The sequence below is a fragment of the Antennarius striatus genome, chromosome 24 (assembly GCF_040054535.1).
Source record: "Antennarius striatus isolate MH-2024 chromosome 24, ASM4005453v1, whole genome shotgun sequence".
Lineage (NCBI taxonomy): Eukaryota > Metazoa > Chordata > Actinopteri > Lophiiformes > Antennariidae > Antennarius > Antennarius striatus.
This window is the reverse complement of record NC_090799.1, coordinates 10,648,702-10,676,674: the sequence shown is the minus strand read 5'-3', so window position 1 is coordinate 10,676,674 and position 27,973 is coordinate 10,648,702. Positions and strand designations below refer to the sequence as shown.

The 27,973-nt window shown below is 50.7% G+C and overlaps 1 protein-coding gene across 1 annotated transcript; it reads right to left on the bottom strand.

Annotated features, from left to right (window-relative positions):
• Positions 1-282: 282 nt before the first annotated feature.
• Positions 283-27,951, bottom strand: cacnb4b (calcium channel, voltage-dependent, beta 4b subunit). Its single transcript, XM_068309241.1, has 14 exons — positions 27,889-27,951; positions 26,752-26,835; positions 14,949-15,119; positions 14,753-14,875; positions 14,535-14,662; positions 10,145-10,221; positions 9,665-9,684; positions 8,341-8,421; positions 6,669-6,727; positions 6,201-6,310; positions 5,513-5,664; positions 3,292-3,387; positions 2,877-3,062; positions 283-605 (listed from the first exon to the last, which is right to left on the bottom strand). The coding sequence occupies exons 1-14, from the start codon at positions 27,949-27,951 to the stop codon at positions 345-347; spliced, it is 1,611 nt and encodes a 536-aa protein (XP_068165342.1). The 3' UTR covers positions 283-344.
• Positions 27,952-27,973: the final 22 nt, after the last annotated feature.

Genomic DNA, 27,973 nt, shown 5'->3' with positions numbered 1-27,973 from the left:
AGATGACCCCGTCGCTCTGAAGCCCGTATCCCATCCCCACCGGACCACCAGGGGGCCGGTGGACCCAGTAGCCGATGAGTCTACTGGAGTAGGTACTGGTGGACCCCGTAGCGCCAGCTGCACGCCTGCTAAGCCTTGTGTCAGGACATCCCACAAGGCCAACAGTAGTTGGTGTTGCTGGGCAGAACTTGTCACACCTGAACGGGAGCCTTCTGGGCTGTTTAAGAGAAAATTGTCAGGTAACAAAGCAAATGAACCAAAACAAAAAAGCAGAGTTTGGGACCATTGTGGCTCTGCAGCAGCATTTTGGAAGGTTCTGGGCCTCGGCGAGGACAGAGGTGGACTCAAAGCCGGTGCCGGGAGTCGTGACTGTAGCTGCCTGGTGAACTGCGGTTGCGATGTGGCTTGTACGAATCCTGATAGGGGTCCTGGTAGTCCTGGTAGGGGTCCTGCTGCTCTCGGCTGTGCTGCGAGCCAGAGGACATACGGTTGCGTCCCTTGTGCGCCCGTTCGTTGTGATAGTTTTCATCCGCTGTCATCAGGTTGCGTCGCTCATTGGGGATGGAGTGGTCTCCGGTGTGGTTGCTCTGTCGCAGTCTTTGGCTCTGCTAATTAAATAAAGACAACGGTAAGGCTAGAGGCAACACCAGCACACCCAGGACATGACCACGCCCACCTCCAGCAGCTCGTCTTCAGGCAAACAGAGACAACATGGACCCAAGCAGGAGGATCAGACCAAAAGCACCAGTAGGACGGCGGTAAGCCAGAAACCCCTCCAGTGACTCCTACCTCTGGACCACACTGGTCTCATTGTTAGAACAGGAAGAGAAGTCCAACTCCTGACTGGATCGGTTTCAGCTCCAATCTGACCTCAGGTAAGTCCAGGTCTAACAGAAGTTAATGTACTGTGATACTATAAAGTTAAATGTTCTGGATCACCATCAGAGTGTAATGGACGTCAGCGTTCCTTGGATCACCCCCCAGCCTCACCCCTTCACCAGAAATGTATTGATAGACAGCTTTCTGAGAACATGGTGATCCTTAACGTGGGTCCTTCTGTCCAGCTCTCAATGTCTGACAGGAGAGCCACTGGCTCATCGTTCTGAATGACTTCTGTGTCTTTGGCTCAGAAGTAAGAAGTTAACACTTGCTATCATAGCATCATTATGCTAACACTAATTGATCTGAACTGCACATTTTCTGCAATTTTTTTATAAAATTGGTATTTGAGTCAGAAACAAACATTTAAAAACTTTCTCTGGAGGCTTGAACCCAACCCTCACTCCAACCCTAACCCTAACCCTCACCCCAACCCTAACCCTCACCCCAACCCTAACCCTCACCCTCACCCCAACCCTAACCCAAATCCTCACCCCAATCCTAACCACTAACCCTAACCCCAACCATTACCCCAACCCTAACATGTAACCCTAACCCTCAATCCAACCCTCACCCCAACCCCAACCCTAACCACTAACCGTAACCACTAACCCTAACCCCTAACCCTAAATCCAACGGTAACCCTAACCCTAACCACTAACCCTAACCACTAACCCTAACCACTAATCCTAACCACTAACCCTAACCACTAACCCTAACCACTAACCCTAACCCTAACCACTAACCCTAACCACTAACCCTAACCACTAACCCAAACCCTAACCCCAACCGTAACCCTAACCCTAACCACTAACCCTAACCCTCACCCCAACCCTAACCCCAAACCTCACCCCAACCCTCAACCCAACCCTAATCCTAACTCCAACCCTCACCCCAAGCCTCACCCCAATCCTAACCCTAACCCCAACCCTATCCACTAACCCTAACCCCAACCCTAAGCCCAATCCTAACCACTAACCCTAACCCTCACCCCAACCCTAACCCCAACCCTAACCACTAACCCTAACCACTAACCCTAACCCTAACCCCAACGGTAACCCTAACCCTAACCACTAACCCTAACTCTCACCCCAACCCTCACCCCAATCCTAACCACTAATCACTAACCCTAACCGCAACGGTCACCCTAAACCTAACCACTAACCCTAACCCTAACCCTAACCCCAACGGTAACCCTAACCCTAACCACTAACCCTAACCCCAACCGTAACCCTGACCCTAACCCCAACAGTAACCCTAAACCTAACCACTAACCCTAACCACTAACCCTAACCACTAACCCTAGCCCTAACCCCAACGGTAACCCTAACCCTAACCACTAACCCTAACCACTAACCCTAACCCTAACCCCAACAGTAACCATCACCCCAACCCTAACCACTAACCCTAACCCCAACCGTAACCCTAACCCTAACCACTAACCCTAACCACTAACTCTAACCACTAACCCTAACCACCAATCCTAACCACTAACCCTAACCACTAACCCTAACCACTAACCCTAACTCCAACCCTCACCCCAAGCCTCACCCCAATCCTAACCCTAACCCTAACCCCTCACCCTAACCACTAATCCTAACCACTAACCCTAACCACTAACCTTAACCACTAACCCTAACCACTAACCCTAACCACTAACCCTAACCACTAACCCTAACCACTAACCCTAACCACTAACCACTAATCCTAACCACTAATCCTAACCACTAACCCTAACCACTAACCCTAACCACTAACCCTAACCACTAACCCTAACCACTAACCCTAACCCCTCACCCTAACCCCATATATTGCTGTTAACTAGTCCTGTTAAGGGGCAGACACACACAACCTGCCCTCCTGACTGTAGTTGTGCTCGTTTCGCCTTCTCTCCCTGTGCCGTGGAACCCAACCAGAACCAACCCCAATGTTATTTCTGAAGCCGAGGCTTCAGGTCCAGGTTCTGGAGCTGAACGGTGGTCATCATGGAGGCTTACCTGCAGTCCAGAGATGGTGGTGGCGTAGGGGGTGAGGGTGGGGGGGCCCAGGTTGCGGCCCAGCAGAGGGTTTAGGGGCGTGGCCATGGAGGTGTGGGTTGCTTTCCAGTAGGCCTCCAGGTACTCAGCGAGATGCTCACAGGCGTCCTCCAGCTGGTTCTCATCCAGGATGATGTCAAACATCTCCTGTTAGCAGACAAGTGGGACTCTGATTGGTTGGGTGGTAATAACATGCAGTGATTGGTTAGGTTTTACAACATGACTGGTCTGGGGTTGAGAGCAGCACGTTTAGGGTTAGAACCTCAGGATGTGTGAATATGTCAGATATTTGTGTTCTTGTGGTTTCTGAGCTCAGACCGGTTCAGAGACACAGCTGGACTCTGGTCTCTAGGGAGCAGCCAGTGCAGACACTCACTGGAGGACACTGGGCCAGTTTGTCAGCGGCCACCAGCTGGACGTTCAGGTGTTTGCTCTGGGACTTCCCTCTGGACTTCACCAGTCTCTGCAGGACCTGGAGAGGAAGACCGGGGGGTGGGGGGGTGGGGGTCAGACAGGTCTATAAAAACATCATGTCTGTGTGTACATAAATGTGGTCACATGATGATTGTTTACCTGACATCAAGAGGCAACAACAAACAAACAACAAACACACAAACAAACAAGAAACAGTTGTGTTACACTGAACTGCTATAGAAACACACTGAGGGCCAATCCTGTGTAGGGACACACACTGAGGGCCAATCCTGTGTACAGAAACACACTGAGGGCCAATCCTGTGTGTAGATACACACTGAGGGCCAATCCTGTGTACAGAAACACACTGAGGGCCAATCCTGTGTACAGAAACACACTGAGGGCCAATCCTGTGTACAAAAACACACTGAGGGCCAATCCTGTGTGTAGATACACACTGAGGGCCAATCCTGTGTGTAGATACACACTGAGGGCCAATCCTGTGTGTAGATACACACTGAGGGCCAATCCTGTGTGTAGATACACACTGAGGGCCAATCCTGTGTACAAAAACACACTGAGGGCCAATCCTGTGTGTAGATACACACTGAGGGCCAATCCTGTGTGTAGATACACACTGAGGGCCAATCCTGTGTGTAGATACACACTGAGGGCCAATCCTGTGTGTAGATACACACTGAGGGCCAATCCTGTGTACAAAAACACACTGAGGGCCAGTGTGTGTGGATACACACTGAGGGCCAATCCTGTGTAGGGACACACACCGAGGGCCACTCCTGTGTAGGGACACACACCGAGGGCCACTCCTGTGTAGGGACACACACTGAGGGCCACTCCTGTGTAGGGACACACACCGAGGGCCACTCCTGTGTAGGGACACACACTGAGGGCCACTCCTGTGTGGGGACACACACTGAGGGCCAATCCTGTGTACAGAAACACACTGAGGGCCAATCCTGTGTGTAGATACACACTGAGGGCCAATCCTGTGTGTAGATACACACTGAGGGCCAATCCTGTGCATGGACACACACTGAGGGCCACTCCTGTGTAGGGACACACACTGAGGGCCAATCCTGTGCATGGACACACACTGAGGGCCACTCCTGTGCATGGACACACACCGAGGGCCACTCCTGTGTAGGGACACACACTGAGGGCCACTCCTGTGTAGGGACACACACCGAGGGCCACTCCTGTGTAGGGACACACACTGAGGGCCACTCCTGTGTGGGGACACACACTGAGGGCCAATCCTGTGTACAGAAACACACTGAGGGCCAATCCTGTGTACAAAAACACACTGAGGGCCAATCCTGTGTGTAGATACACACTGAGGGCCAATCCTGTGCATGGACACACACTGAGGGCCACTCCTGTGTAGGGACACACACTGAGGGCCAATCCTGTGCATGGACACACACTGAGGGCCACTCCTGTGCATGGACACACACCGAGGGCCACTCCTGTGTAGGGACACACACTGAGGGCCACTCCTGTGTAGGGACACACACCGAGGGCCACTCCTGTGTAGGGACACACACTGAGGGCCACTCCTGTGTGGGGACACACACTGAGGGCCAATCCTGTGTACAGAAACACACTGAGGGCCAATCCTGTGTACAAAAACACACTGAGGGCCAATCCTGTGTGTAGATACACACTGAGGGCCAATCCTGTGTGTAGATACACACTGAGGGCCAATCCTGTGTGTAGATACACACTGAGGGCCAATCCTGTGTGTAGATACACACTGAGGGCCAATCCTGTGCATGGACACACACTGAGGGCCACTCCTGTGTAGGGACACACACTGAGGGCCAATCCTGTGCATGGACACACACTGAGGGCCACTCCTGTGTAGGGACACACACCGAGGGCCACTCCTGTGCATGGACACACACTGAGGGCCACTCCTGTGTAGGGACACACACTGAGGGCCACTCCTGTGTAGGGACACACACTGAGGGCCACTCCTGTGTAGGGACACACACTGAGGGCCACTCCTGTGTAGGGACACACACCGAGGGCCACTCCTGTGTAGGGACACACACCGAACCAGAGCGTTCCTCTGAGACCAGCTCCTGATTGGTGGACCTCTGAAATGCACAGCGCTGTCAGGTGTGTGTTCATGATGGTTCTGTCCTCCTGGTGTTCGGTACCTTTGGCGAGGAGACCTTCACGTGGACGATGATGGGAGCCAGGGACGTCTTGAGGAGCTGAGCGGGGTGGTTGATGGTGTCGGCGTCCAGGACCACCAGCTGCAGGGAGCGGGCCAGTTCAAAGATCCTCTCAATCTCACTCTGCACCTCAGCTGGGAGAAGTTCAAACACGACAGGTGAGTTCCTGCCTCTGGGACCAATCAGTCAAACGGTTTTAGATGCCTGAAATGTAGATGTGTGTGGTTCTCCATCAAAAACGTGTGCAGGCAGGCTTTATCTTCAATACAAAATATACAGAAGAAGAACCAGTGTAGAAAATCTGACGTGTCTCACAAGAGACCGCAGAGGAAAGATTTTATTGTCCTCATGGGTTCTCCTGGACGTTCACGTCTCAAACACACCCTCCCTGGATGGAGAAACACATCTGTGTGGGTTTGAACAACAGTTGTGGAAGTCTTTGAGATGAGGACCTTCCTGCATTATCGACGCCGGTCACTGCCGTTAATGTTGATGTCCGTGTGTGAACAGGAAAGCTAATGCTAACACACCGGACATGTGTGTGCACCAGATAATCCATGTTAAACCTTCAGCAACAACTACTGATGTGGGTTTAAATGTCACCTGATGGGGTCCAGTGAACATTCTTAAGGTTGTACATCTATGCAGACGATGAAGCAGAAGTTCTTACCCAAGCTGGAGCGAGTGTTGGACCGTTCTATGATGGCCCTCTTACTGGGGTTGTTCAGAACGGACCTCTTGGCTAATGAAATATCGGCTGTGACTCGTGTGATTGATATCCTGTAAAATCACACAGACAAACTGTATTTGTCACAAAGTCAATCCCAGCGCTGGAGGGAGGCATCGTGTCGTGGACTAGCCCTGATCTTCAAGTGTTAGTTGTAGTAAAGAAAAGACGTTAGCCTATCTTCCTCAGATGAAGGCAGTAAACGAGCTGTTCTTCTAAACCGAACTCTAAAGTAATCGCAGTCAAACAGGCAGGATGGGTGAGTGGAGACGCACTTCACTGAACCTTCATCACGAGGCAATGGGACAGCTTAGCTAAACATGCTACAATGCAGAGCTGACGTGTGAGCTGACTCCACTAGCTGACCCAGCTCCAGCCATCGGTACACTGATGACATCACGGCGGTCTCACCTGCCATCAAACCTGTGCTTCAGGAAGTCGAACAGGGCTTTCTGCATCATGTCCGTCACCTGCATGGAGGAAGACACGCGTCAGGTCACGCTGCTCCTGCTCCACTGATTCCTGTTGTCCCGGTGTTAGCGTGTTGTGTTGATGTGAGGGTACTTTCTATTCTGATGGCCCCTGCCCTCTGAACCCCCCCCCCCCAGAGGAGGATCACAACATGACTACAACATGCCTACAACATCCTACAACATGCCTAAAACATCCTACAACATCCTACAACATGCCCACAACATCCTACATGCCTACAACATGCCTACAGCATCCTACAACATGCCTACAACATGCCCACAACATCCTACAACATGCCTACAACATGCCCACAACATCCTACATGCCTACAACACGCCTACAACATCCTACAACATGCCCACAACATCCTACAACATGCCTACAACATCCTACAACATGCCTACAACATGCCCACAACATCCTACAACATGCCTACAACATGCCTACAACATCCTACAACATGCCTACAACATCCTACATGCCTACAACATCCTACAACATGCCCACAACATCCTACAACACTCCTACAACATCCTACAACATGCCCACAACATCCTACATGCCTACAACATGCCTACAACATCCTACAACATGCCTACAAAATGCCCACAACATGTCCAAAACATGCCCACAACATCCTACAACATGCCTACAACATGCCCACAACATGTCCAAAACATGCCCACAACATCCTACAACATGCCTACAACATCCTACAACATGCCTACAACATGCCCACAACATCCTACAACATGCCTACAACATCCTACAACATGCCCACAACATCCTACAACATGCCTACAACATCCTACATACCTACAACATGCCTACAACATCCTACAACATGCCCACAACATCCTACAACACTCCTACAACATCCTACAACATCCTACAACATGCCCACAACATCCTACATGCCTACAACATGCCTACAACATCCTACAACATGCCTACAAAATGCCCACAACATGTCCAAAACATGCCCACAACATCCTACAACATGCCTACAACATGCCCACAACATGTCCAAAACATGCCTACCATATGCCTGAAACATGCCCACAACATGACTACAACATTCACAAAACTTGCCTTCATCATGACTACAACACGGCTGCAACATGCCCAAAACCTGGCTACAACCTACCCAAAACATGGTTACAACATGCCTACATCATGGCTACCATATGTAGGAAGCAGCAGAACCACTCTGGGGTTCTCTGGCTGAACGTGGGCGGGCTGTGGAACACACTGTTCCTTGCAGGTTTGAGGCATGCTGACCTTCTGCAGGGCGAGGACCTGCTGACACACCTCGCTACCGTCGGTTTGACCAGCGGCATCAGATATTTTCTAATCACATTCCATTTGGAAACGGAGCACAGAGGCTGTTACTGGAGGAAACTCTTCACATCACCATGAGAACTTCAGCCTGACCTCTGTCTCCTTGTTGCTCTGATGTTGTTGGACACTGACACAATGGCGCTTATTAGGGTCTAGACTCGTCTCCTGTCTGAGGTCTTGTCTCACTGTGATGGTGAACACTACACTGCCTCCTGGATGTCACGTAGTGATACTGCAGCGTGATGTTGATGAGGTTCATCAGGCTCACCTCATAACCCTTGAGTGAGGGTCCCACCAGCACCACAGGCCTCATGGAGGGAACCACATCATAGGGGGGGATGTGCTCCGTCTGTTGACACAAACACATTGGATGCAGTGGCAGGAGACTGTACGCGATGTTCGTCAGTTTGACACATGCATGTAGGTTAAGTTGCTACCAGAAGTCTTCATTCAAGGAATCAGGTTCCAGTAATCATTAAGAGTTTTTGCTTCATGACGTGTAAAACAGTTATTTTTCATTTGGACCAACTCATGCATTCTGTTACTTGCTACATCAATACATGAATGGTGTTTCAATAAAATAGTCACAGGCTACAGTTACAACCATTTAAAAACAATGTACCAGGTAACAAGGGTAGAAGTAGCAGCTCAACACTGGAGCATGCCAGTGGAGGACTCCCTCATAGACTAAACGGGTCCGTCATTCTGGGTGGCGCCCCTCTGGTCAGAGACGTCTGTCTGAATAAGTTAATTTCCTGGATGTAAGTTGGTCTCATTGGAGGTGTTCAGCAGTAGACGTGCTTCTACATGACTGCTTCAATAGCTTTGCTTCAGCAGTGGATCACAGCCTCCTCTTTCCTGGGATAATATTCCTCACTGACTTCATGGCCTTTCTTTGAGCGTCAAGTGCACCTCTGTCTTCTGTTGACTTCAACATAGCTAGCTTGACATTGAGGGAAATGTGCTTCATGTGTTAGGAGTTAAATGTGAAACTGGACCACCAGGACCGCGAAGAGGGAAACCGAAAACACTCACAGTGGAGACATTTTCAAACTGGTTTGACATTACCTAAGGCACCAGCATGTTGGTGAATTAGTCTTAGCACATAAGCCCAATTTGTACTGCATAGTAGCAGCTTAACTCCACTGGTACCTGCTGCTTGGTTCCTGGTAGGACTGGTTAGCACCACCTCCACTGCACTTCTGAGCCAACTGGGCAGGAAAAACAAGTCATGTTTGACGCTACAGAACTCCAACTGGTCAAAGCATCCCTGTCGCCAGTCTAAAGGTGAGCAAAGCATACGCGCTACTAGAAGAGACGTCACACTCATCTGTACAGATGAGGGAGGAGAGTAACGTGTAAATGTGTATTTACACGTCAGTTATTATCATTCAAAAGTACTGTAAGTACTCTAAAACTCAACATGTGCAGCACTCTGATCTGACACTGAATGCTTCAGTGGGGATGAAGGATGATGTGTCTCAGTGTGGTATGAGGTAGGAACTTCCTGCCAGCTCCGTGTTTCTCATTTTATGATGGCAGCAGTAAGAGTCTAGTTGATGGATAAGTGTGATTTACCGTCACCAACTTACCACTTTCTGTTTCTGCTTTCCTGTAGGAGGGCAGAGAAGACAGTGACAGTGTTGTCAGAAGCGATGGCACCACAGCGGCTCAGAAACATTCAAACATACTTTAAGAAGAGATGCTCCATTAGAACTCTGAACAAAAGAAGCCTATCAATGATGACTGGCACAGCGAACATAGAAAAAGCTTTGCTATTGTCCTATGGTTATATTCACAAAGTCGCATGACTGCGGTTCAGGGGGTTCATAGGCTTGTCGTTGGGTTCACACTGTTGTAAGCCCCAGTCTCAGAGTGCCTGCAGTCCTCAACTGGAGGAAGAGGAGGATCATGGGAAAATGTACCAACAACTCTACGCAGTGAACTTATGCTCTATGCAGAGACATGGGAAAGCTTTAGAGTCTTATTTAGTCTATCTAGTGATTGAGGAAGTGTGGCTCTAAGCTGGCAGTAGGACATTACAGCCCACTCCCCCTGTTCAATGTCCTCACCTGAAGAGGATATGAGGGGGCGGATAGAGGCAGACACCTCATCCTCTACACTGGAAGAAGAGTTCCCTCCAGACTTACTGGAAAAGACAAGAGGGGATAAAGCAGACACAAACACACCCTGGTATTAATGCAGAAATGACCCATGTCAGTGTTTCACCTTGTGTTAGATTTTAAAGGCTGACTCTAGACTATTCCCCACAGCACACATGTATTTCTGATGCCTGGCTAAACAACACTCATCAGTTACAGAAAATCAGATCTAGCAGTTCAACACAGAGACTTTCATTTGGATGAGGTAGATTCACTACCTGTGCAGCACCTGACAACTGTAGAAAACAGCTGAGCTCGGCAGAAAAGCTGTTAGCAGGGACAGAATATGTCAAATTCAACAAATATAGTGTTTGTCAATGAAGAACCCATCATTATCTGCTTGTAACGAAAAATAAAACAACCAAAGTGTAGTTATGTACAATATTAGTCAAACTGATAATGACAGCTAATAATGACATCATAGCCGATAAACAGAGTGGGTATGACGCCACGTTTGTTCGTTGACTTTCATGAGCAGTTTGCACCTTTAATGTGGTTTAAGATTCTCCAATAAACATGGTCACTGTTGTAAGGTCACTGTTTTGTGACGATCCTAAAGAGAAATCACTTCCTTTTCTACAGTTTTTAAATTATATAGGTCCTTTATTTAAGTATCTCTGGAGAGGGGCAGGACTCCCTCCATGTCCAGCGTTGCTCATGGTAACGGGTGTTGGGGGCCTGGAGACACCCGGCTGGTGGAGGACCTGCGTGTCACTGAGGGGAGACTCTGGTGTCAAACAGCAGTTTTGTATATTCGGCCATCCTGAGCAGCATCCATGTTGGATGCTGGTGGATGGATTGGCTGTAACAGATCCCGTGTTGGAGCAATAGGTGGTTCATAGGTGTCCATGTGTCTCACACGGCAACAGAGTGTAGGTATAAGCTGATCACCAACGGCTTTAGGCGCTGGTGGGGACAATCACATGATCTCCAAAGGAGTCTAGAATGGAAGCTCTGAACAGCTGTTTAATCTGACGTCAAGGAGGAGTGGTATGGACTATGAACTGGTTTTGGGTTAGGCTTAAAAACACTGTTTAGCCTACCCTGTTTAGATAGGTTAGGCTAAAGCAAACAGCAGGTTTGCTGTAGGGTTGATGGGAGATTGCTTCCCCAGTCTTTTGAAGACCATGTTGCTGCAGCGGTGTAGTCTACTGTGGTCAGTATGAGGAGCCACCCAGCTCTGGATATCTACAGTGGTCATGGTGTTTTTGGGCAGAAGGGCAAGCAGGATCTAAGTACATGCTTGATTCCACAAAGACTGCCCCTTGCGTTAAATCTTTTTTTTTAATAGTTTTCTCTGATGGAAACTCCAACCATGGGAAGATCACGTTTGGTTTGTGGAGCTGCACCGGTGCTCTATGTTGATGATGCAGTTCTGTTGGTTCCATCAGTGTGTGGCTCTCAGCACACATAGGAGCAATTTGCGGCAGAGTGAGTCCAAAGATGAAGCCATGGTTCTTCACTGGAAATTGATGGATTGTCCCATTCAGGTTTTTTTTTTTTTTTACTGCCTTAAGTGAGGAAGTTTAAGTGTCTTTGGGTTAGGGATTCAGGATCATTTCAGTAATGTGATGAAGAGAGGGCTTCAGGCAAAGCTCTTGATTCACCAGTGGATGTACACTCCAGCACTCAGCTCCAGTCATGACGAAAAAAGATATTACAGAAGCATCCAAAACAAGCTTCTTTCTTGGCCTGGGCTCAGCCTCAGAGATCAGGTGAAGAGCTCAGACATCTGGAAGGAGCTTGGAGCTTGGAGAAGAGCGTCAGCTCCTTCAAAGGAGTCGTTTAGGTGGTTCAGGCATGTGATTCAGACGCCTCAGGGTACTTCTGTTAGGGGCTGTTTTTGGGCATGTCCAAGAGGAAAGTGACCCCAAGGTAGACCCACAACCTGATGAAGGGATTACATCCAGCCTACGGATGCCCTGAGAGGGATATTTGGACCTGTTGCTACCGTGGAAAAAACTGATTGATGGAAGCTATCTGGTTCCTATCACAAAATGTATGAGGAAAAATAAAAATGAAGGGCCATTTCTTTCCAAAATTGTGCATTCCAACTCACCCCTGTTGTTTCAGTGAGCCAGGTGTCCTGGTAAAAACGTTACTGCTCCATTACATTTAAAAATTATGAACTAGAACTTATGCAGTCAGACTGCACATCCCGCAAAACCCCTGGATTCAAAATGTTACCCTGACTTTCTTTCATAGGTCAAAGATCAAAGCTAGTGCTCTGACCTACTGTCATTGATCATAGCACTAGCTTTGATCTATGGTCTTACTCACACTGGCCTTCTCCCTCGTCTTTCTATCTTATTCAGTTCCTGAGTGTACAAATGTTGAAATTTGACCTTTACCAAGTTTTCTCAAGGTCAAGGTTAGGGTTAGGGTTATGTTCAGGCAGCATACTATCTGCAACAGTTGTGAAGATATTTGGTGGACTAACGAACGAACGGACGAACTCAGAAACGCTGACAGTTACATCACCGCTTTGAAGCAGGACGGAATGACCCAGAGTCTGGGTCCTGCCCGGAGTTTCTTCCTCAATGAGGGAGTTTTTCCCCGCCACCGTCGCTTATGCTTGCTCTGGAGGGCATTGCTGGCTTTCCATCTGTAAAGCACTTTGAAATGTCTTCAGATATGATTCAGCGCTATATAAATAAAAGTTGATTGATTGATTGATTGAATTCAATTTCTATGTCAGGTTCAACAAACTTTGAAAAACCGTAAAGATTTTCTTGATGAATTTTATGCTGTGATGTCATGAGTGAACAGAGTTGCAAACAGATGACGTTAATGACATTCTTCAGAAAAATAACATTTACATTGGTCAACATTAAAAAACATATTGGTGAAATGATTTTACATACATGTAGATGCTGATGAGTTTACGAACCCTGGCGTGAAGAATCAGCCAATCGGCGTTCACATGTTCACAACTGTGATTTGGATAGGAATCTAGAGCGGAGGGAAAATGCCACACAAGACTCGTCCATACGTGACGTGAACGTTACCGTGTCCTCAGGTGTGCATGCTCTCAGTTTGGTCTCTAAAGCACAACAAACTGAAACTGAGTAGAAGCAGGTATGAAGAGCACAGGGTTCTGTGCTTTTTGGGGGGGATTAATGCTGACTGACTGCTGCCCCTCGTCTCTGACCTGCCCACCTTGGACTGGACCTTCTGGCTCAGGTTCTGGTTGTGGTGAATCTCCAGCAGACTTTAAAGGTGCATGACTGTGTGGTGGAGGCTGTTCATCAATGAAGGGACTCTGCTCTGCTTCTTTTATCGGCTACAATTTCATTATGCTCAATAATTGATTATATCAATTTCCTATTAGCCCTTGATGAATAAGATCATTAGAATCAACTGCAGTGATTTTTGCCCATATTCTAGTAACGCATGCATCTTTGAATGTGGCACTGTATTGTAGGAACGAGAACCTTCTCAACCAAACCGTCTCTATTGGAACATCTAACAGAACATCTGTTGACACACAAACAATATTTAGAAGGAAAATTAAAATTAAAATCAGCTCCTTTATGAAGTCGTAGACTTTCAAACATCTCTGGTGGATATTTAGCGGATGTTTGCTTAAATATGTCAGAAGGTCTGTTGTCAATTCAGTCTTAGATTTCATTGTTTTGTTTTTATTTGACTCTCCAGACATCAGAATACCAATTATAGAGACCATGGCCAGTCGAGTGATGGCCAAGTGATGAAGGTCATGTTGGGTCAGTGACCCTGTTCATTAAAACAAGCACAGCCAACATGTTCATGTCCAGCTGTCAGTGTGTGACCTTCAGATCAGCGTGACCTTCAGACCAGTGACTTTCAGACCAGCGTGACCTTCAGAGTAGTGACCTTCAGAGCAGTGACCTTCAGACCAGTGCGACCTTCAGACCAGTGTGACCTTCAGACCAGTGACCTTCAGACCAGTGACTTTCAGACCAGTGACCTTCAGACCAGTGACCTTCAGACCAGTGACCTTCAGACCAGTCTGACCTTCAGACCAGTGACCTTCAGACCAGTGACTTTCAGACCAGTGACCTTCGGACCAGTGACCTTCAGACCAGTGACCTTCAGACCAGTGACTTTCAGACCAGTGACCTTCAGACCAGTGACCTTCAGACCAGCGTGACCTTCAGACCAGTGACTTTCAGACCAGTGACCTTCAGACCAGTGACCTTCAGACCAGCGTGACCTTCAGACCAGTGACCTTCGGACCAGTGACCTTCGGACCAGTGACCTTCAGACCAGTGACCTTCAGACCAGTGACCTTCGGACCAGGGTGCTTCCTGGTTCTTACCCTTGGACTCGTCCTCTCTTCTGCTCCTGCTGGAGTCGGATGTTCTCGAGCTTCAGAGGACTGGGGATGAAGCCGATCTCACAACCCTCTTTCACCAAGCGACCGATCCACCAGTCGTTGTTGAACTTCTGGAAAGGAGAAGAGCGGAAAACAGATGCAGGAGCCTGAAACCCTTCAGACCAGTGATCTGTGGTCTCAGCAGAGAAGCAGGCACTGACCTCCTTGATGTGGAGGAAGTCCTTGGCGTCGAAGGAGATGGCTGTGGCCGGCACTGGGACGTCCTCATCCAGTGCCCCACAGTAGCTGACGTTGGTCCTCACTGCGAACGCCACCGGTTTGGTCTGAAAGGTTAAACGTGGAAGGTGAACTCTAACGGGTCCATGTGAACAGAGGTGCTCATGAACCTGGCCCCACCTTGGCCCTCTCCAGCTGGACGGCCGCCTGCTGCTCTCTCTCCTGGCGGCTCTGGCCCGGCCCATGGCTCTGGCTGGGGCTCTGGCTCTGGACCTGCGCCTGCACCTCCCGCTCCTCCTCCAAGGAGACATCCGAGTCTGAAGGTCTGCTAGTGTAGGAATCAGCTGAGCCCTGCAAGCAGACACCGCCGGTTACCCACAGGGACCTGATTCAGGTCCAGCCGGGACCACAGGACGAGTTTCGTGTTTCCATGGCGCTGGCCCATCTCTGTCTATTTCCCTTGGGATTATTAAAGTATCCATCCATCCATCCATCCATGACACCAATAAAGACCTGAACTCTACACACCTGAACAGGTGAGGGACTGATTCCATATGGAGGACGATGAAAATGATCCATGGTTCAGGGTGAGGAACCAGAGATTTCAACCAATAGTTCACCAGATCAAAAACGGCTGTGCAGCTGAGATCATGTACAGATTGACGTGTTTGCTGATGTCACTGCTCTACTCTAACCCACCACATAAACACGAGTCATGTTTTACCAACTTTAACTGTAAAACTGACCCAATTCTACAGAACTCGGTTGTTCACATGTCCCAGAGCGGATTTCACATTTAAAATGAAAAAGGAAATACACTGCACCTTCGCGCATTCGCGCATCAACGCTCGCTACTTCACCTCATCACTGATATTTTGTAGGCAGTCACGTGATACAGTACTCGCATTCTATTGGCCTACGGCATCCTGAAGTGGGCTACGTTCCGTGAGTCTCAGGCTTCCGTGAAACACAAAATTGCTTTAAACAGTCTATCAGTGTTTTAAAGTTAATACATATAGAAGGTGGTTTAATATCAGCATGGGGGGGGGGGTTCAGAAACGTTTAAATTACTGTAAATAGTAAAATAAATAGTTTGTTGCTCTATCGCGGAATTCATTAATGGCGTGTGGTTCCTGGAACGCATTAATCTCGAGGAATGAGGGATTACTGTTGTCCCTAAACTTTCCCAAGGTTTCCAGGATGTAGAGAATATCTGACAACGTCTGTCCAGCTGACAGAAGTAGAAGTTATTAATCCACAAAAAACAGAACAAAATGGTAAGGGAATGAAAGAAGGGAATGGTGTTGATCACAACTCGTAGAGCCAGGGACCATTGTTAATCCCTAGTCTCATGATAATCTGTGCTACCACAACAGCTCACCCACTGAGGGAGTGTTGTGGGGGGGGGGGTTCTGACAGACTGAACAGCTGTGTTAATCTGAACAGTCAGCCACTAATGGTGATTCGATTCAGGAAAGCCATCAGCCTCACGGTGACCAATCAGTCTCATTAACACTTGTAGGCTTCACCACTCAGCAGCAGGGCTGGACGTCAGCACGCTCCTCTGGACCTCAGCACGCTCCTCTGGACCTCAGCACGCTCCTCGGACGTCAGCAAACTCCTCTGGACCTCAGCACGCCACTCTGGACGTCAGCACGCTCCTCGGACGTCAGCACGCTCCTCGGACGTCAGCAAACTCCTCTGGACGTCAGCACGCTCCTCTGGACATCAGCACGCTCCTCTGGATGTCGGCACGCCACTCTGGACGTCAGCACGCTCCTCTGGATGTCGGCACGCTCTTCTGGACGTCGGCACGCTCTCTGGACTTCAGCACGCCACTCTGGACGTCAGCACAATCCTCTGGATTTAAGTATACTACTCTGGACGTCAGCACGCTCCTCTGGACGTCAGCACGCTCATCGGAGGTCGGCACGCTCCTCTGGACGTCGGCACGCTCCTCTGGACGTCGGCACGCTCCTCTGGACGTCGGCACGCTCCTCTGGACGTCGGCACGCTCCTCTGGACGTCGGCACGCTCCTCTGGACTTCAGCACGCTCTCTGGACGTCGGCACGCTCTCTGGACTTCGGCACGCTCTCTGGACTTCGGCACGCTTCTCTGGACTTCAGCACGCTTCTGTGGACTGCAGCATGCTCTCTGGACTTCAGCACGCTTCTCTGGACTTCAGCACACTTCTCTGGACTTCAGCACGCTTCTGTGGACTCGAGCATGCTCTCTGGACTTCAGCACGCTCTCTGGACTCCAGCATGCTTCTCTGGACTTCAGCACGCTTCTGTGGACTGCAGCATGCTCTCTGGACTTCAGCAAAGCTCTCTGAATTTCAGCAAGCTCTCTGGACTTCAGCACACTTCTTTGGACTTCAGTATGCACTGTGGACTGCAGCATGCTTCTGTGGACTTCAGCACGCTCTCTGGACATCAGCATGCTTCTGTGGACTTCAGCACGCTCTCTGGACTTCAGCACGCTCTCTGGACTTCAGCACGCTCTCTGGACTTCAGCACGCTCTCTGGACTCCAGCACGCTCCACTGGATTGTGTTGATGTGGGACTTCATGAAGGTGATGGTGTTTGAGTTACAGACCCGTCGCTTCAAACATGTCGGCTTGACTACTCAGGTGCTTTCATTCCATTCTTACCAATCCCCTTGTAACGTCCGACAGTCCACCTGGAACATTCCACAACCCCCCTGTGACGTTCGACAATCCTACTGTAATGTCCCACAACCCCCCTGTCACATCCCACAATACCCCTGTATCGTCCCACAATCCCCACGTAAAGTCCCACAATCCCCCCGTAACGTCCCGATATCCCCCCGTGACGTCCCGCAACCCCCCCGTAATGTCCCAAAAAACCCCGTAACGTCCCACAATACCCCCGTAACGTCCCACAGTCCCCCTGTAGAGTCCCTCAACCCCCTTGTAACGTCCCACAATCCTACTGTTATGTCCCACAATCCCCCTGTCACGTCCCACATTTCCACTATAACGTCCCATAATCCCCCCGTAACGTCCCACAGTCCCCCTGTAAAGTCCGTCAATCCCCCTGTAAAATCCCAAAGTCCCACTCTAAGGTCCCTCAACTCCACTGTAACGTCCCACAATCCCCCTGTAACGTCCCACAATCCCCCTGTAACACCCCACAATCCCCCTGTAACATCCCACAATCCATCTGTAACGTCCCACAATCCCCCTGTAACGTCCCACATTCCTACTGTAACGTCCCACATTCCTACTGTAACGTTCCACAATCCATCTGTAACGTCCCACAATCCCCCTGTAACGTCCCACAGTCGACCTGTAACGTCCCACAATCCCCCTGTGACGTCCCACAGTCCCATTGTAACGTCCAAAAGTCCAACTATAACGTCCCACAAAACCCCTGTAATGTCCCACAATTCCACTATAACGTCCCACAACCCCCCTTTAACGTCCCACAATCCCCCTGTCACGTCCCACACTCCGTCCCACAATCCCCCCCTAAAGTCCCACAATCCCCCTTTAACGTCCCACAGTCCCCCTATAATGTCCCACAATCCACCTGTAAAGTCCCACAATCCCCCTGTAACGTCCCACAACCCCCCTTTAACGTCCCACAATCCCCCTGTAAAGTCCCACAACCCCCTGTAACATCCCACAATCCCCCTGTAACGTCCCACAATCCACCTGTAACGTCCAACAACCCCCCTGTAACGTCTCACAGTCCCCCTTTAACGTCCAAGAGTCCCTCTGTAACGTTCCACAACCCCACTGTAACATCCCACAATCCCCCTGTCACATCCCACAATCCCCCTGTAACGTCCCACAATCCCCCTGTAACGTCCCACAGTCCCCCTGTAACGTCCCACAATCCACCTGTAACGTCCCACAATCCCCCTGTAACGTCCCACAGTCCCACTGTAACGTCCAAAAGTCCAACTATAACGTGCCATAATCCCCCTGTCACGTCCCACAACCCCCTGTAACATCCCACAATCCCCCTGTCACATCCCACAGTCCCCCTGTAACGTCCAAGAGTCCCTCTGTAACGTTCCACAACCCCACTGTAACATCCCACAATCCCCCTGTCACATCCCACAATCCCCCTGTAACGTCCCACAATCCCCCTGTAACGTCCCACAGTCCCCCTGTAACGTCCCACAATCCCCCTGTAGCGTCCCACAGTCCCATTGTAACGTCCAAAAGTCCCCCTTTAACGTCCGACAATCTCCCTGTAACGTCCAAGAGTCCCTCTGTAACGTTCCACAATCCCCCTGTCACATCCCACAATCCCCCCCTAAAGTCCCACAATCCCCCTTTAACGTCCCACAGTCCCCCTATAATGTCCCACAATCCACCTGTAAAGTCCCACAATCCCCCTGTAACGTCCCACAACCCCCCTTTAACGTTCCACAACCCCACTGTAACATCCCACAATCCCCCTGTCACATCCCACAATCCCCCTGTAACGTCCCACAATCCCCCTGTAACGTCCCACAGTCCTCCTGTAACGTCCCACAATCCACCTGTAGCGTCCCACAATCCCCCTGTAACGTCCCACAATCCCCCTGTGACGTCCCACAGTCCCCCTGTAACGTCCCACAATCCACCTGTAACGTCCCACAATCCCCCTGTGACGTCCCACAGTCCCACTGTAACGTCCAAAAGTCCAACTATAACGTGCCATAATCCCCCTGTCACGTCCCACAACCCCCTGTAACATCCCACAATCCCCCTGTAACGTCCCACAACCCCCCTGTAACGTCTCACAGTCCCCCTTTAACGTCCGACAATCCCCCTGTAACGTCCAAGAGTCCCTCTGTAACGTTCCACAACCCCACTGTAACATCCCACAATCCCCCTGTCACATCCCACAATCCCCCTGTAACGTCCCACAATCCCCCTGTAACGTCCCACAGTCCCCCTGTAACGTCCCACAATCCACCTGTAGCGTCCCACAGTCCCATTGTAACGTCCAAAAGTCCCCCTTTAACGTCCGACAATCCCCCTGTAATGTCCAAGAGTCCCTCTGTAACGTCCCACAATCCCCCTGTAACGTCCCACAATCCACCTGTAACGTCCAACAACCCCCCTGTAACGTCTCACAGTCCCCCTTTAACGTCCAACAACCCCCCTGTAACGTCCAAGAGTCCCTCTGTAACGTTCCACAACCCCACTGTAACATCCCACAATCCCCGTCACATCCCACAATCCCCCTGTAACGTCCCACAATCCCCCTGTAACGTCCCACAGTCCCCCTGTAACGTCCCACAATCCACCTGTAACGTCCCACAATCCCCCTGTAACGTCCCACAGTCCCATTGTAACGTCCAAAAGTCCCCCTTTAACGTCCGACAATCCCCCTGTAACGTCCAAGAGTCCCTCTGTAACGTTCCACAATCCCCGTCACATCCCACAATCCCCCCCTAAAGTCCCACAATCCCCCTTTAACGTCCCACAGTCCCCCTATAATGTCCCACAATCCACCTGTAAAGTCCCACAATCCCCCTGTAACGTCCCACAACCCCCCTTTAACGTCCCACAATCCCCCTGTAAAGTCCCACAACCCCCTGTAACATCCCACAATCCACCTGTAACGTCCCACAATCCACCTGTAACGTCCAACAACCCCCCTGTAACGTCTCACAGTCCCCCTTTAATGTCCCACAATCCCCCTGTAACATCCAAGAGTCCCTCTGTAACGTTCCACAACCCCACTGTAACATCCCACAATCCCCCTGTCACATCCCACAATCCCCCTGTAACGTCCCACAATCCCCCTGTAACGTCCCACAGTCCTCCTGTAACGTCCCACAATCCACCTGTAGCGTCCCACAATCCCCCTGTAACGTCCCACAATCCCCCTGTAACGTCCCACTGTCCTACTGTAACATCCCGCAATCCCCGTCACGTCCCACAATCCACCTGTAACGTCCCACTGTCCTACTGTAACGTCCCACAATCCCCCTGTAACGTCCCACTGTCCTACTGTAACATCCCGCAATCCCCGTATCGTCCCACAATCCCCCTTTAAAAGTAGAACTCCTGGCCTTTTCTGAACTTTCAAGAGCTAAGTCACTGCTAGCCAAAGGTGCCTGGTATGCTAACAATTCACTTGCAAATGTGGCTGACACCACTCAATGGAAATGCAAATTCCAATTGTTTAGAAAGCACAACTTAGCATGAGGTATTCTCTCTGGGCCCTGGCCAGTGTGGGGGGGGTGGGGGGTGGAGGTAGGGCTGAGAGACCAGGAGAGCCAGAAATTCATCTCAAAGCAAAGGCCACAACCAGTGGCTGTGTTTTACAATATGGTTGACATGGCAGCATTGAATGTGTATGTACTGTACCTGGCCCCGGCAAAAGAGCTCGCTGTCAGGTGGACAGTCAGTGTAAAAACAACCACCCCACCCTACGATGTATTCCCTGTTCTAAATACGCTTGTGGATCATGTAGAAAGGTGGTGCCGTGGGAGAGCCAGCGCTGTGATACACAGTGTACTCAATCACCAGAGTAGCAAACACACACACGCAAATAATTTCCTTTTCAACCCAGTCAAGGTGGATGACCGCCCTCCAAAGTCTGGGTCCTGCCCAGAGTTTCCTCCTCAATGAGGGAGTCTTTCCCTGCCACTGTCGCTTATGTTTGCTCTGGAGGGTTCTGTTGTTTTTCTCTGTCTGTTATCGATAAATAAAGGAAAAAAACCTTGTGTATTGATCTCTTCCAAAGACGTTTGTGTAGGTTCTCAGTTATTCAGGTCATGGTGATCCAAAGCTGTTAAAATCAATCCACTGGACTTGGATTCAAGTTTCTTGAAACCTAAAGTCCACTGGATTGTTTTAGACAGCTTTGGATCTCTTCCTAAGATGACAAAGTGAGAAAGTGATTAGGTTCCCTTGACGAGACTCGGCATGTCCTCATTTACGTAACAATAGTGATCATTCAGGTGATTAAAGGTGTAGATAAAAACCTTCTTGCCAGTCGGCTCGGTTGTAGGGAATGAGCACCCTTTGGGCCAAATGGCTCGGCCATAGGCGTTCTAGTGTTAACGTCCCACAATCCCCCTGTAACGTCCCACAATCCCCCTGTAACGTCCCACCATCCCCCTGTAACGTCCCACAATCCACCTATAGCTTTCCACAATCCCCCTGTAACGTCCCACAGTCCCATTGTAACGTCCAAAAGTCCAACTATAACGTCCCACAAAACCCCTGTAACGTCCTACATACCCGCTGTAACGTCCCTCAATCCCCCTGTTACGTCTCACCATCCCCCTGTAACGTCCCACAATCCACCTATAGCTTTCCACAATCCCCCTGTAACGTCCCACAGTCCCATTGTAACGTCCAAAAGTCCAACTATAACGTCCCACAAAACCCCTGTAACGTCCTACATACCCGCTGTAACGTCCCTCAATCCCCCTGTTACGTCTCACCATCCCCCTGTAACGTCCCACAATCCACCTATAGCTTTCCACAATCCCCCTGTAACGTCCCACAGTCCCATTGTAACGTCCAAAAGTCCAACTATAACGTCCCACAAAACCCCTGTAACGTCCTACATACCCGCTGTAACGTCCCTCAATCCCCCTGTTACGTCTCACCATCCCCCTGTAACGTCCCACAATCCACCTATAGCTTTCCACAATCCCCCTGTAACGTCCCACAGTCCCATTGTAACGTCCAAAAGTCCAACTATAACGTCCCACAAAACCCCTGTAACGTCCCTCAATCCCCCTGTTACGTCTCACAATCCCACTGTAGCGTCCCACAGACCCATTCCAGCTTCCCACAATCCCCCTGTAACACCCCAGAATCCCCCTGTAACATCCCACAATCCCCCTGTAATGTCCCACAGCCTCCCCGTAATGTCCCACAACCCCCCTGTAACGTCCCAAAGTCCCCCTTTAATGTCCCACAATCCCCCTGTAACGTCCCACAACCCCCCTGTAACGTCTTAGAGATGGAGCGGGGGTTCCTACGCCTCAGTCACATTAATTCAGACCTGGAGGTGTTTGTGGGTTGGAATGAAAATGGGAGTTGCATTATGGGTGTTGTAGTTTTTTTTCACTCACACTATGTGAGTCCACTAACCCCACAGATGGTCTCCATCCGGGACACCGACCACACTGGTGCTGGTTCTGCCCTCCATGTGGACGAGCCTTCGGTGGACCAGCGTCAGCATGTGACTCATCAGCGTCACACGCACTGATGACGTCACAGGCGTGTGACACAGAAACACCGTGTGAAGGTGTGAAAGGCGACCGTCTCTGCTGGGGAAACGGCTCAAGAGCCCCACCCCCACCCCCACCCCGGACCATCGGTCCAGGTCTGAGCGCCTCTCACATCTCGCACACACACACACACACACACACACACACACACACACACACACACACACACACACACATAACGTCCCCCCCCCCACACAGAAACAGACACACACCCCACCCCCTTCCAGTCAGGCATAGCCCACCATCAACCTACACTACCGTTAACACAGGCCTGTGTGTGTGTGTGTGTGTGTGTGTGTGTGTGTGTGTGTGTGTGTGTGTGTGTGTGTGTGTGTGTGTGTGTGTGTGTGTGTGTGTGTGTGCCGCCTGCCATCATTAAACGCTGATACTCACCGCCTCCGAGTCTTCAAATCCATGCAGGTACAGATTGTCATACATGGAGGTCTGATATCAGCAGCAGCTCCAGGAGAACGAGGGAACGGGGGGGGGGGGGCAGCGCTGAGAAGATGGAGGGGGATGAAGAGGAGGATGACGACAATCTCTCCCCGCAGAGGAGAACGATGGTTCTGAACGTCGTCCGCCGTCGGATGGCGGCTCCTGAGAGGCGTGAGGATCAGCGGCTCCCGATGCCACCGCGATGCTGCTGTTACATTATGGGATGGAGAGGTTCTCCCCGGAGGTAGCCCAATCCTGGCATTTCATTTCGTCAGGCGCGCGCGCGCGCGCACACACACACTCACACACACACACACACACACACACACACACACACACACTCACACACACACACACACACACACACACACACACACACACACACACACACACACACACACACAGTGGATCCTTCCTCATATCCCAGCCTGATGACAGAGCTAATGTGCTGAGAGCTGATTGGCTGGCTGTCTGTCCACTCAGCTGGGATGAGCGTTAGCCTTCTTTTATTTCTTCCCAGTGAGGGGGGTACAGGGATCGGGGGGAGGGGGGGGGGCAGAATCCTCCGTTAGCCTGTTAGCTTCACAGCAGCACAAGCATACAGACAGCTGGACCGACAGACGTCACGACAGTGAGAAATCTGTACGTCAGCAGGAAGTGGAACCAACCGGCTCTCAGTTATTCACATTTAATAGGTAGGATTCAGGTTCTGAAAGTATCATGATAACAATCACTGAAAATGATCGAGGATTTCTCTTTCATTGAAATTATATATATATATACATATATACATATATATATATACATATATATACATATATATACATATATATACATATATATGCATATATATGTGTATATATATATATACACATACATATATATATAAATACATATATATATACACACACACATATATTAGCGGGAACTCATGTAAATTCCACAATAAAATAATATCAGACTTCATACCAAACATGTGAAGACACCTGTATTGGTATTATTAACCCAGCGCACCATCACAGAGTCTCCACCAGGGGGCAGCGCATCCCGGTCTGACCCAGAACTGAAGTCGGCGTCTTTGGGGAGGAACGATGAATGAATGAATGAATGAATAAATAAACTTTATGACTCCTAAAGAAACAGACGAACAAATGTCCAGCTGTCAGCGTGTTCATCAAGACGTCTTCGACGTGGAGCTGTTACACGTCAGAGAATAGGTCGTCCATTATGTGTGTACGTGTAGACACGGGTCACACACGTGTAGACACGGGTCACACACGTGTAGACACGGGTCACACACGTGTAGACACGGGTCACACACACGTAGACACAGGTCACACACGTGTAGACACGGGTCACACACATGTAGACACGGGTCACACACACGTAGACACAGGTCACACACGTGTAGACACGGGTCACACACGTAGACACGGGTCACACACTGATGTCACAGCGGTTTTCATCACAGGGAGACGCCCCCCAGACAGAAAAAATTTGGGTTACAGCGTCACCACGACAACAGACCCGGGGTTTTCAAAAGACGTCCCTTTGTCAGCGTTCTGGTCCCGGATGTCTGCGTTGTCGTGGTGATGGAAGGAGGAACCACATCAAAAAGCCTCGCTGGCCGACGCCTTACGCCACATTGATCACGTGATTCCTGCTGGAAGCGGCGCTGATGGTACATGTTGACATGTTGACATGTTGACATGTTGACATGTTGACATGTTGACATGAACACTGCTTGCTGTGTGCCCCACCCACATCTTTGAGTAGCCCACGCTGCCCCCCCCCGTCTCCCTGAAGTTGGGCCGCTAGCTGAGTTAGCTCCGGTCTTGGTGTCCACGTGTCTCACTGAGGACGTTTGGTCTTCAGACACGGGGGTTCATGTTCTGTGATGGTGACGACCTCACGTTGTCGTGTGGGGGACCCCGATGTTTGTCCCCCAGGACCCGCTCACCAAGACGGCGTCGACCCGGATGGCCGGACCCTAACGCCGGAGCGGCTTCGTCCGTCCCACACACACCGTCTTCGTCCCACACACACCGTCTTCGTCCCACACACACCGTCTTCGTCCCACACACACCGTCTTCGTCCCACACACACCGTCTTCGTCCCACACACACCGTTTTCGTCCCACACACACCGTCTTCGTCCCACACACACCGTCTTCGTCCCACACACACCGTCTTCGTCCCACACACACCGTCTTCGTCCCACACACACCGTCTTCGTCCCACACACACCGTCTTCGTCCCACACACACCGTCTTCGTCCCACACACACCGTCTTCGTCCCACACACACCGTCTTCGTCCCACACACACCGTCTTCGTCCCACACACACACCGTCTTCGTCCCACACACACCGTCTTCGTCCCACACACACCGTCTTCGTCCCACACACACCGTTTTCGTCCCACACACACCGTCTTCGTCCCACACACACCGTCTTCGTCCCACACACACCATCTTCGTCCCACACACACCGTCTTCGTCCCACACACACCGTCTTCGTCCCACACACACCGTCTTCGTCCCACACACACCGTCTTCGTCCCACACACACCGTCTTCGTCCCACACACACCGTCTCCGTCCCACACACACCGTCTCCGTCCCACACACACGGAGCCGTCACGACTTCTTCGGACACAGCGGTTTGTTTTCGAGTGACGGTGAAGAAACGAACCGCTGTGTCCGACGGACTGGAGCCTCTTCCAGCCGACGGGGGGTAAAGCAGGGGACACTCTGGGCACGATGCCGGGACCATGGAGCCACATACAGGTACAGACATTCACCGACACACTCACACCTACGGGCAGTTTCACAGCGGCTGATTCACCTGAAGTGTGTGTGTGTGTGTGTGTGTGTGTGTGTGTGTGTGTGTGTGTGTGTGTGTGTGTGTGTGTGTGTGTGTGTGTGTGTGTTGTTAAACAGAACCCTGTCTCTATTGTTTCTGACAGACTGTTTGGAGTTCCGTCATGTTTCTAGTGGAGTTCTGTTCTGGTTGAAGTTCCACAGACACCCCCCCACTGGTTCTTTACCCCTCCGTGGGTTCTGGAGGTACCTGTCTGAGGATGAAGCTGGTGGAGGAGGTACCTGTCTGAGGATGAAGCTGGTGGAGGTGGTACCTGTCTGAGGATGAAGCTGGTGGAGGAGGTACCTGTCTGAGGATGAAGCTGGTGGAGGAGGTACCTGTCTGAGGATGAAGCTGGTGGAGGAGGTACCTGTCTGAGGATGAAGCTGGTGGAGGAGGTACCTGTCTGAGGATGAAGCTGGTGGAGGAGGTACCTGTCTGAGGATGAAGCTGGTGGAGGAGGTACCTGTCTGAGGATGAAGCTGGTGGAGGTGGTGCTGCCGTCGGACCTCTTGAGGCGACTCCTCCTGGAATGGGTTCCTCGGTTCACCTGATGGAACAAGAACATCTGACTGAGGGTTCTCGAGGAACCACGTCAGGCCACAGTCTGCTTTAACCGTTACGTTCACACGCGTGTGGGATGGACGTGTCTCCTGCTTACATATCTGCCCCCCCCTCCAAGTGTCCCTCCAGAGTCCTCCTCCGGGGGCCTGATCTGATTCCGTTTCCTGTCTGTCCCAAAGTCACTGACAGAATCACTGCTAATGGGGCCGGAACCGCGTCCCCCGTGGTGTGGAACCGGGCCACCGAAGTAGGACACCGCCTGCACCCCCTCCTCCACACACCCTACACCCCCCACCTCCACACACCCTACACCCACCCCCCTACACCCACCCCCCCAGCTCAAACCTGAGGAGATTAAGGACCAAAGTGAGTCTATGGACGGTCAGACAGGAATCCATCAACTTCATTTTCACACACACACACACACACACACACTCACACACATACACACACCTACACACACACACACACACACACACACACACACACACACACACACACACACACACAGACATACAGACACACACACACACACACACACACACACACACACACACACACACCTACACACACCAACACACTCACACACACACACACACACACACACACACACACACACACACACACACACACACACACACACACACACACACACACACACACAGACATACAGACACACACACACACACACACACACACAGACACACCTACACACACCAACACACTCACACACCTACACACACACACACTAACACACACCTACACACACACACACACACACACACACACTAACACACAGACACACACACACACCAACACACACACACACCTACCTACACACACACACACTCACACACCTACACACACACACACACTCACACACCTACACACACACACTCACACACCTACACACACACACACACACACACACACCTACACACACACACACACACACACGGGGTCGTGTGTAGACACACATGTGCGCCCCACAGTCTCCCCACACACTGACCCTCCTGACCTCTTCACCTGAGTGTCCTACCTGGAAGATGGGGGCGTGGATCCCCTCTCCGATCTTGTTGCGGATGTAGATGTGACGGGACATCTCGGCCAGGACGTCGGTCCAG